We start from the raw sequence: 12,362 nt of genomic DNA, 5'->3' as shown, positions 1-12,362 counted from the left end.
TTTTGACTTGATGTTTTTGTTTTCTTTACAACTCCCTTTATACTTATGAAATAGGGAAAAATGTAATCACTTAACATTTGCTGAATATAGTCCTTTTTAATTTAAAGTTACAGGTGAAGTTCCGCCAAAATATGAATGTTATGTACATGTATTGTAATATTACCAGGTTTCAGGTTAGCCTGTAGGGAGGCGGCTGCTGCTTCAGTTCCCCTCCGTCTGCTCAGCAGCGATGTTGGGGCAAAGGAGGGAGGCGTCACCATTGTAAATGATATATGTGGCTCTCTCTTTTCAGTTCCCTTCATGCATCAGTTGCCATGAAACCTCTTGAATTCACTAAAAACGAGTCCAATCCTTGGTAACTGATACCAGAAGCTCAAATCAGTATCGCTCTACAATATAAGTAGGCATTTCCCCTATAGTATTTGCAATTCAACAAAAAAGAATGAATGATTCCCATTGCCGTGTTTGCTATATTTATTTGTGGCACATTGTATTGCCTAAATAAAGAACGCTACCAAATATATCGCTGAACCTTCAACACAACAGTATTTTATGTTGGCAACATCAAAATGATCACACACACTGCAGGGCCTACAGGGCCCTATTCACCAAATATGTTTTTATGAATAAAATGCAGTGATATTCCATTTGAAGGTTCCAGACTACTTCTAGGTTTAACTGCAGCCTGGAGCAGTTTTGTCAATATAAAACTGATATTAATAAATCAGGTTTTGAGAATTAGGAGAACACGGATTAAAGATATTTTATTGTGTGTGTGTATATGTATGTGTGTATATGTGTGTGTATATATATATAAAAATAATTTTATATATATATATATATATATATATATGAGAGAGAGAGAGAGAGGCTTCCTTGCACTTGGTACACAAGACAATCATTTAAATAATTAATGATACATATATTTAATGCCTGGCAACCCCTTTACCCTGTAATTACTGCTCAACTATAACCATTGCTTTATGCTGTGAATTACATTTTATTTGGGGGTTGTTGGGATCAATTTATAGTGGTGACCAGTAGAATGCTAATTAAGTTCACGTTGAAGTATACATTTTGTGGATTTTTTTTTTCCATTTATACTTTTTTTTTTTTTTTTAAGAGACATATGGTAAAGGGAATCTGCATCTACTGATTAAGACTAACACAAGTTAGTCTTTTGTATTATACCAGATGGTGAAGTCTTGGCAAGCTAGATGACATTAAAAATACATTCATATCAAAGTCTTTGGTATAAAGAAAAATAAAGCTTAATTGCATCAAGTCTTCTCCTTTTGTCCCCACTTTTCATTTACAGTAAAATACCAAACTATCACCGTGTAGTACAGTATGTTACTGCCTATTTGTGGGAATATGGTGTGTGTTTTATATGGTGTAGTGCTTCTTGTGGATTTTCTGTTTTATATGGCATTATGAACTTGTTTATTATCTAGTGAATATTGGTCTATATATATATATAGATAGATATATAGATAGATATCCATCTATATATATATAATATATATATATATATATATATATCTATTTCAGAAATTGTGTCAAACATGTAATTGACATTCAATCATTACTATATCCATCTTCAGCATTCAGTGGAATATTTTAATAATTCATACTCACTTCTTATTAAATATGCCACGACTGAAGATACATTTTCTGTATATACCAAGAAATGCTTAGTCTGCCTATAGTATATGGTATAGTGCGATTTAAATAAGAATGTGAATTGTGTTTTCTCCCCCTTCACATTGTCAACAGTGTTGCCAGAGTTCCCAGGCTTTTTAAAGTTTACGGTTTGGAACTGTTGCTAATATTTATTGCCAGCACACAATGTGATTCCAATAAAATGCCATTTCATTTCCTTTATAACTCCTAAGGGTAATATTTTCCTGAACATAGACCAGTATTGATACCTCACATTCTAAATATATTAAGTCAAAATGTATTTATGTTTGTTAAATGCATTTTTGAGTAAGTGCTGCTTGACTGGATACAATTTAGAAAGCTACAAGACAAGTACCATATTGCTTTCCAGAGCAAGGAAATTATACATTGGTCACTAACTGCAATAGAATGCATTGTTCTGCCCTGGTGTGTTTTGCTGCCTTTCCAGATAATGTAACAAACCACCAGCCTTGTGGAAGTGAGTAACTCTAAACCACATCCACTGCTGCTCATAATTTGATTTAAGACAATAAGACCACCGGTTGACTAGAGACCCCAAAGCACTTTTATTAAAAAGAAAAGCAACTTTAACCCTTACAGACTGAGCCCAACTCACCTCTGAATTTAGAAGCAGTTGAATGATGGAAAAATTACATTTTTAAGCACCAGTTTATCGGCAGTAATCCTTTTTGTAAATAGTATGATGCCGATATTACATGTTTATGTATTTATTTTAGCTGACCCATGCTTGTTTGTAGCTATGGAAACAGTTTCTGAGGCAACATGCTCCAAACAGTCCCTTGTAAATGTTTACCAAGGTAAATTTGCACAGTAATGCTTTTCCCATACTTCCAGTAGTGAAGCGTACCTATAAAATTTGTATTAGAAAATGTTTTGGATTTTCATAATTTGATTTAATAAGTAACTTGCAAAAGGATAACCCATACTATTCAGTGTCTAATATGGAAAAAATATATCTGGGGAATTTAATATTCACAGACCTAAGCATGTTCCAAGCACTGTAGGCATTGCAACAGGTAGGAAGTTATGAATTAGATGAATTGGGATTTCATCTCTGTTTTACAGATGGATTCTGATTGCCTTGCCATTGATAGAATGGATTCCCTTTAAAACAAAAGTTATAAATACTGGGATTCCAACGTCCTTACTTATTAAGTTACATCCTTTTATATTACAAAATTACTGAAAGCAAAAGTACTTTGCAGTAAGGATGTTACAATTTGATCTTTTTTTTTTTTTTTTTTAAATTGACCTTTAAATAATAGTAATTGGTCCCATATAAAAGAACCAGGTGCATTGACATATTCTGCAAAAAGAAAAAAAAAACCTTGTTGCTGTGTAAGTTCTTGGTGTGCACATTCCCCAGCCTTTTTGCTTTTTATAAATTATACTTTTTCAATCAGTACATGAGGTTGTAATATTTTTAGATGTTTCATTAGTAAAATCTAATTGATTCCAATGTGATTTATTATGTATAACACATTTTAATTACTTACAAACTATATAACTATAAAATTAAAGCATTACTGCTTTTCGCTTGATTGAATGGGGGAAAAAAACAATAATGCTTTGCATAGTAATATATAATTGCCACTATATTTGGAATTTACTATTAAAAGTAACTGAGAAAACAAACAAGTCTACTAAATATGTTGCACTCCATTAGCAGCTATTATCTAATAAAGATTTGTAGCAAAGAAAATAAAGTTCTTTCTATGTCCCTTTTTTTCAATTGACTGCAGACTAAGAAAAACAGCCTGCAGTTTAATTTGTGTTATAGTATTGCGTGACTTAGAACTCTTGGGCATTATAAAAAAAATGTTTTCTAACCTTTTTCCAGGTCTTTCTTATAAAGAAGTCTTTGTTCAAATTTTTGTAACCAAACTTTTATCATTCTGTTTAATGATTTTTTTTTTTTTTTGTTTGTCGGTCTGCTCTTAAACCTAATAAATCATTTCCTGCCTTTAAGCCCCAGTGTCTTTGAAACTTCGGGTCAAAGTTAACCTTAAACCCTCTTAAAGACTGGACTTGTGGTATTTTTCACAGGTTTGTCACATTTCACACATCACTGCTCCACACTCGCAGAGAGGTTTCTGCAATGTGACTGAGGAAGTGCTTCTGTTTTCATTCTTTTTTTTTTTTAAACAAACATACTTTTAAAGGTTAGTTATACTAATAGACTTTTTTTTTTGTCCCCAAAAGAAAGATCTTGGGGAACGTTATATGGCATAGACTGCTTGAAGGTTTTTTTTCACTTCCAAAAAAAAGGTGGTTTATACAATCACGAAAAAAATATCACATAATTTTAAACAAATCAAATAAAAGAAACAATCATCACATACATAAAATAAGTAAAGTAAGACAGTTCCACTGTCATTCCGTATTTAAAAAAGAATGGAGAGCTATATAATAAAGATATAGAAATACAGAAACTGGATACTCCCCAGGATTTAAATTGTACACAATGCACATAACATCTGCAAGCCTTTTTACAAATGTTGCATAATTTAAATATTTACAAAATATAAACAATGTGTTTACTTATAAAATACTGCTTCCATTTTTACATACAGAACCATTCTTTGTTAGTTATGTTTTTTGAAGCAATAGTCAAACCCTGATGAACCTTCTTTCTGAATAGCTCCAGTCAGAAGTTAAAATGTTTATTATTATTTAAACAAAACCTGTCTCATTATGTGTAATTATGTAACCATTTATGGATAAAAATTACATTTTCCCTGTTCCATATACATGTTTTATCAGGGCATGACACTCATTTTTTTTTAATTTTTTTTTTTAATCCCTATCTTAAATCGTCTCTGTTTTGGCTATTTAATTCTATTATCATGTAGTTTGAAATGTAATTTTCTGGAAGTCTTGTATAAACTGGCATTCATTTTCTTTTAATACTGAAAGTCTAAGGACATTTCTTATGGCAATACATTCTTTTTATAGATTTTTTAAAATATATACTCTTGAGTTACAATTAAAACAACACTTTTTAAATATAATAATAAGGCATTTTGTATAATATAGTGAAGTACTCTAGTATGGATTTTTAGACTTTTAAAGAAACTACACTTGTCGTCTTTCTGTTTGAATATTCTTGCTTTTGCCCAATGGCTGGTTTTGTTTCACAAAACCTTTTTTTTTTTTTAATCGCTTTGCTCTGCTGTGGGTCCACATTCCCTTTGCATCCCCCTGTGTGTAATGCATGTTGAAATGACTTTTTTATATTGGTTAATTCTTTTGTGCTTGTTCTCTTTTGAAGGCTGGGGTGGTGTTTGCAGGAGGCATATGTAGTCAGCCATTTTGTTTTCAACAAAGTGCCAGTCTTGATTCCTTGCGAGTTGTTTTATGTAAACGTTCTTTGCGTTGGATACCTCTTGTGGTTGTGGTGGTGTGTTAACTCTCCAGACCATAGTGCTGTTTTATTCAGGAGTGTTTCCTTGCTTTATGCCTCTGTGCATCTTTTGCAAACGGTTGCTAATTTTCCTGAGTTTACGTCAGAAAGCCTCATGACCTTCTTTTTACCCTTTTTATTCTGTTCGGTCCTTATGTTTGGTTCTTTTCTAATAGATAATAACTGTGCCTGGGTGTCAGGCTGCTATTTGCAGGTGTGCACGTCAGTTATACTTTCGCACCGTCTGCAGCGCACATAGCAACACCACACAAATTTGCACTCGCACCTCTCCACGTGTCTGACCACGTGAGTATTATAGCCCTGGCCACAGCACAGCAGATTACACCCACCTGGCCCAGTGGAGGTGCGGTTACACTCTCTGCCACGAGTCCCAGCAATCCCTAGTTTCTTGTCTTCAAGACAGTAGTTCGGGGATTTGTTCACATAGATCAGCTCTTCCTTGCTGACGGGTATTCTGCGGTGGTCCTTCTCTTTCCTCCGCACCTTCTTTTTTGACCTGTCAAGGACCTGAATGCTGTTTTCATATCTGTCCTTCAGGAAACGACCAACCCTCTCAAAAGAGGACATGGTTTTCCAACAGGTCTTCACTGCACAAGACCCAGACACTCCATGGCAGCGACAGTCAGTAGACATCATCTTCCCAATGGCCTGAGGAAGGAGAGAAGTCTTTTACTCGGGGGAATTCTACATAACAAAATAAATGCTTGTGCTTATCAAAATCACAGCAAAATCCAATCCCCAATGAGTAACTTCATAAAAGTATTATTATTATTATTATTATTATTATTATTATTATTATTATTATTATTAATCAGTGACTGCAAATGCAGAAATGTTTTTAGGATTTTGTCAGAATCAATATGTTTTAATGTTTGTTTTGTATTTCGTTTTCTATTACAAGATACAGCTTTAAAGGAGGTTAATGTTTATTCCAGTGACTGCAAAAAACAGTGTGTAACCCACTAAGCATGAAAGCTCCCATACAATGCATGCTATGTAAGTCCAGTGTGGAAAACTAGTATGTCTGTGCAATAGTGCATGAACACTGATAGACACTAAAGCTGACTTCTTTTTTCTTGCCCCGCTGCTGTTATCTTGTTAGGTTTTAACTGTATTGTAAACTAAACCCAGAGTTCACCGTCCTCTGACTTGGACGTGAAATTTGCTTTAGGAAGATCTATTGGAGTTTCTGTCACATTAGTGTCACTTTGTGTCAAGATGCCGTGTGTATTTTCCACAGACGTTATTAGACAGACTGTGGGGGCTCTTTTCACAAAACTTCCCTTTAAAATTAGAGGGTTATTTTAAGACTGCATGACAATAGTGCAGCAGGGTACATCTGCTGGCTAAACCATAATACTACAACTTTTAAGAAATATTTGACCTAAATCATGACTAAAGAACTTATTTAAAATCAGATTATTTGACAGATTCCTGGCATTCAATGTGCCTGCAAGGTTTTTGCCTAATACTTACCTTGCCTACAATCCAAAACCTATCAAGTATGTCAAAAGCATACATTAAAATACTTTCTTCTTGTACTTTTCTATATTGTTTTTATCCACCTAAAGCAAATATTTTGCATTGTCTTGGATTGTACTGGCATATAATTCAATATATTAAGCCACTTAGACAGATTCTTTTTAGTGACATTTTTGTCTATTTTGGTATCTTAAAAAATAACAGGGATACAACCAAAAAACCTTTGAACGAGGCCCTAAGAATACATATTTAGCAACTGCCTTCTACTTCAACTCAAATAAGTGATTTAATTAGAAAACTGACTGTTCGCTGAGCGCTACTTAATAAAATAGCTGTGCCTATAATATCCCAGGTCATGAGCATCTTTTACAAAAACATCTGTTTTAACACAATATTTAAAAACAAAGAGAAAGGTCAAATTTACCTGTAGCATACTAGTAAGTTACATGGTGTGTTTTAAGAAGATGATAGCCTTAGTGAAACTGATGCTATCATCTTCTTAAAACACACCATGTATCACCAGTGTGATATGGGAACTGTTTCTATACATTGAGAAACTGTGAAATATAAGAAAAGAAAAGTTAAACATTTAAAATAAGTTAAGGTGCTCCTGACTAATGTCTTCTTTTTCAATATCCATCGATATTCCAATAACTTGGATTTCTACCTTAGGGAAACGTAAAACACAGTATACAATTCAAAGAATATTTTGTAGTCTATTGTTTTTTCAGTGACACACACAAACCAGTTACAGAGTTCCTGGATTAAGATCTATGTAAAAAGGTATTACATTTACATTTAAACAAATTAGCGTGGATTTCAATTAAATCCTAGGAATTGCTTATCTCTTTTTTTCTTGTTGCAGTTTATAACATATACTGGTTGCTGTGGTTCACTCTACTTTCTAAATTAGTAAGCATTTGATGCACACAAAGAGGACTGGTATTGCTGTGTTCTGAACATCTACTTACAATATTTCTCATTACTGTTACAGGATGTATTAAATAACATAACTCTTCTTACCTGCCTGCCAGCCTCGCTGTTGTGTTGATTCATGGTTAAAAGGGCATCTCCCCCTTTGACAGAGATGTTCTTCACCGCATTGTCAATAAACTTCCTACTAAACCCCATTCCATACTGGATGTGATCGGAGCAGCCCCCCCAGTGCCAGCCCTCACTGGGTGAGCCCCCTCCTTGCAGGCTGGTATCACATGAGCACTCGGTCATATTTCCTGCACTGCATGAGCGGGTCACCGCATGCACCAGGCCTGCTGCAGTCACTGCGTAAATAAATGCAGACTCCTTTGTTCCTGGAAATTATTCAAAGAGAAGTTTTTTTTTTTTTTTTTTTTTTAAATAATCGCATGCACTGACGGTAAGTCAGTGACAGTGACACACAACTTGTTTGCTTTCAGACAGTTCAGCTTCTTTTTATTTCACCAGTGTACGCAAACCACCTTTCACAACCTGTATTTTATTGAGACTGGTTGAAACAAATTAGTATTGGGAAACACTATAAAAATTGCATTACTTTTATTTTGTTTAACAACATTTCTAAATTATAACATAGAGCTTTCTGTCATGTAAGTCATTATATATATATATATATATATATATATATATATATATATATATATATATATATATATATAAACCCTTTAGTTAAGCTCATAAAAGTTCTATCAACATTTGCCCTTAAAACAAAGTCAACTTATATATATATATATATATATATATATATATATATATATATATTGTTTAAGTTAAATATCTCAAGTTAAGGGACAATATGAAAATAAAAGTAATTTAAGAGTAAAACAGAAATATGAAACAATAATTAATGTCTTATAACTACAGCACAGTGAAAAATAGAGCCCCACGGTTTCATGCCAAAACTGTGAAATATATACTATACAGTATATATCATCTCAAATGGCATTTCTTCCTTTAATCATTATAGATCGTGTTTCGTTTTAGCGACTGATTGTGCACCAGCGTAATTGTAAAATGAACCATTATGTTTTTGAACTATTAACTTAAAATATTCCGGTCAACAATTCATCATGGATTACACATTTCCATACAGATAGCAATAAAAGTATAATTGTCATTTGGTTTCTGTGACTATTTCTGAATGCAGTTTTGTTTTTAAGTGTTGAATTGAGTAGTTCCAAACTGTTCAACCCTACTTAATCTGTAAACCCTGTAATATCTAAAGCACAGGCACTGGTAGTGTTAGGAGGATGAATACACCTGCTTCATTGCCATGCTGGTGTAATGATCCAAGGCAAGTCCAGAAACACCTACTGCAGGTGGTCCACATCCTGTAAAAAGGTTGGGATCCACTGCTGTAGCATAACAGAACATTTAAACCATATTTTAAATGACATTATTCTCTGTGAACTTTGGCTTGATTCTTATCTTTCGGATCTATCCCAAAATTGTCTTCCCTCTCAGCCTTTTATTGTTTTATTATTTTTTGTCATACTTTCATTGATATCTATTATTACTCTAGCATTGTATGCTTTAAATTGTATAATGTAGCTAGTATTCAATTAAACAAAAATAGTACATCAAATTAGCAAATGGGAGTGTACAAAAAAAGAAAACTTTACATTTAATTAAAAAAAAACTTATACAGGACATGAAAGGTACTATTGTTTATACATCTGCAGTAGGTATATTTGATGTACCACGCTATTTAATACAACGTGAAATGATCCCCAAATTATTTGTTATTTCAATATTTTATTTCTCTTATACAACAAAATACTTCTACTATTTATCTGTTTGTTTGTTTCTAATTTCTGCTCTTATTGTATTACTTGTATTGTAACACTTGAAATGTATTTGCTTACGATTGTAAGTCGCCCTGGATAAGGGCGTCTGCTAAGAAATAAATAATAATAATAATAATAATTTCCAAAAGATAACTCATATGGTTATTATAGTATATGAAACGCAATTTCAGTGAACACCATGTTTATTTACAGTAAACCGCTCCTTATTTGTAATAAATAAATATATAATTAGGTCCTAATTCATTCTGCGTTTAACGTGAGAAGTCAAACGCATTGATTTGGCTAAAATACAAACAATTAAAGAAATAAAAAGCTTGAAGAGATTGGGACCATTGATAAAACAATGACCACAGCCACGTCAATTTACGCTACCTATCAAATGTTCCTACCTTGCTACTACGCGTGCCCAATCTATTTCCACCCTGCACTGTGCATGCCCAGAGCAAATTTTGTACATAGAAGCGTAGCGTTTACTTGACACCATAAGTAACCCTTAAGTACACCTTTGTAAAATTGTTTTTATTATTATTATTATTATTATTATTATTATTATTATTATTATTATTATTATTATTATTATTAGAGATATTAACTGGTGTGAATCCCGATCATGTTATTGATAATAGTTTAAAAATACGTTATGTTAATTATATTACATTATTTTAATTCTGCTATATCGTTGGATTGTTTTAACTTGACCCCCCCCAAAAAAAAAAACCTTTATAGCTACAGATGACAGGTAGATTTTGACAAGGTTGCAAAATTTGACGTTTTATAGGTGTCACATTTTGCTACCAGTAGCACATTTTGACAAAGTAGCTAAAATTGACGTTACACCGGTAAATGGTGTAACAAGCACGGACTGCAGACACCCGCGTCTACCAGGTTATTTATGCTTTGGATCACAATGTAAAAATGTTGAATTTAGCAATAAAAACGACATGGCATGCTAACACTATATGGGTTGTAAATGCATATCAAAACGACTATAATCCTAAATTTAAAATATGATAGCGGACGAGTCCCTTCTTCAAAGCAGATACTTGACCATAGCAAGCTGGTTTGCAGTGATAGTAAAATCAAAGCAGATGTGAACATTCTCAATAGCCTACACAATGAGGATTCCACAGCTGTTCTCAAAATAAAAATCATAACTCCTAAAGAAAAAATGTAGTTCAATTACTGAAGTCGGAGAATTCTTAAACTAAATCGGGTAAGTAAGTAGTAAACTCACCTAATAATTTACTAGGCTACTACTAAAATTTGAAGTGTTTTCAAATCATTATTTGCTGCATATTACATAGGCTACTACTGCAACGAAATGTACTGTCTCTCTTGATTGTTACTTTCAATGGTGCTCCTGGACTAAAATTAATGTAACGCAAATCACACACATTTACGTCCTGAGGATTTAGTAAACACGTTTCTCAGATTTGCCAATCCATCAGTTACTTTGAGGCAGTTAAAGTATTGAAAGTCACACTCCTGTTTCCCACACTCTCTTAATTTACACGTTGAAATGTATAATTACTTACCGCTGGTAAGCTCGTATCCAAATACCGATCGTTCTGATGTCGTGGAGCAGTTCCACCGCTCGTTTTTGAACTGACTCTGGCACTCGTGTATCCCCAGCCGAGCTCCCTCTTTGATGCTGGGCAAAAGGTACGGTTTTCTTTTGCAAATATCTTTCTGTTTATTTGTCAGAGGTAGATTTGCACATCCCATCTTTTCAGGGATTCCCAAGGCTGTAATGCCCAGCCACCTGTAGTATATGTACACGTACAATTAATGTTTAAACACATGTTTGATATATAATGGAAAATGCTTTTTTTGGTATTATTTATTTCACAAAAAAAAAATACATAAATAGAATGGCACTTTAGGAAAGCCCTATATTTTCTATTATGTACTATGTTAAAAGTCTCAGTATTATGTTCAAACTTCTGGTAAGAATGAAGCATACTGTACTTACGTCCAGCTGCCTTTGGAATAGGGAAAAGCAGACAGAAATAAAATCAAGACAACGCAAAGTCGATGTAATCCAAAGGCAGTTTTTTCCTCCATGGCCAAAACATTTATGATTCAGCATCAGTTTAGTTTGTACTGAGTCTAAAACCTGTTACAGATTACGAATAGGATCTTGAGACTGCTTCAGTCCAAAAATGTGACAGGCATCTTGTGAATACCCCTTGGAACGTAAATAAACTCAGTGAGCGCTGACAGATTTCAAAACTGCATGAGAGGAGGTGAGCAATACGATTCGTTTTTTTTATTATTATTTTTATTGATATCCTCTAGATTAGAAACATTCAGTTTGATCTTCACCTTCCAGTGTCTGAGAGTGCTTTCCTACAATAGGCTATACCACACCCAGCTTCTGATTGGTCAGGCGCACGGGTAATATGCGATAGATATTGTACAATTGAAAAGGAATTGGCTAGGAGCTCAAGGCTTTGTAAAGGTGTAGTGTACGTGGGGGAATAGCACTGTCAATATTACTAAAACAATAGCCCATTGTGTAACTGGTACAAGAAATTTAGCAGATTAAATCGCGCATTGTTACTTATTATTGACCGACATTTTACAGAAAACATGTAATCTCAGTACAATATGGAAATACCACTTTCTACCTGCTCGAGTGCCCTTTCCGAGCACATTTACTCCTTAGGCTTTAGTGCCAATTATGGGAATTACACGAGGGAACACGAGCCACAAACCAATGCTTAATATACAGGGCATGCACCACCTTATTAATATATATATATATATATATATATATATATATATATATATATATATATATATATATATATATATATATATATATATATATATATAATTTTGTGGACACTACATATTACATCATACTTTTTTTTACACTAATGAAAGAATAGATTATTCCTTTTTGCTAATCTGTATAGACTACTACTGTATGCTTATATGCAATATCG

The 12,362-nt window shown here is 33.5% G+C and overlaps 1 protein-coding gene across 1 annotated transcript; it reads right to left on the bottom strand.

The window, feature by feature from the left end:
- Positions 1 to 2,923: 2,923 nt before the first annotated feature.
- LOC117419393 (protein Wnt-16-like) lies at positions 2,924 to 11,763 on the bottom strand. The gene is made up of 4 exons (XM_034032107.3): positions 11,384 to 11,763; positions 10,947 to 11,173; positions 7,634 to 7,920; positions 2,924 to 5,776 (listed from the first exon to the last, which is right to left on the bottom strand). The coding sequence occupies exons 1-4, from the start codon at positions 11,473 to 11,475 to the stop codon at positions 5,312 to 5,314; spliced, it is 1,071 nt and encodes a 356-aa protein (XP_033887998.2). The 5' UTR covers positions 11,476 to 11,763; the 3' UTR covers positions 2,924 to 5,311.
- Between the last annotated feature and the right edge of the window lie 599 nt (positions 11,764 to 12,362).

Source organism: Acipenser ruthenus, chromosome 14, assembly GCF_902713425.1.
Source record: "Acipenser ruthenus chromosome 14, fAciRut3.2 maternal haplotype, whole genome shotgun sequence".
Classification (NCBI taxonomy): domain Eukaryota; kingdom Metazoa; phylum Chordata; class Actinopteri; order Acipenseriformes; family Acipenseridae; genus Acipenser; species Acipenser ruthenus.
The sequence above is the reverse complement of the archived record's forward strand: the minus strand, read 5'-3'. Positions and strand labels throughout refer to the sequence as shown.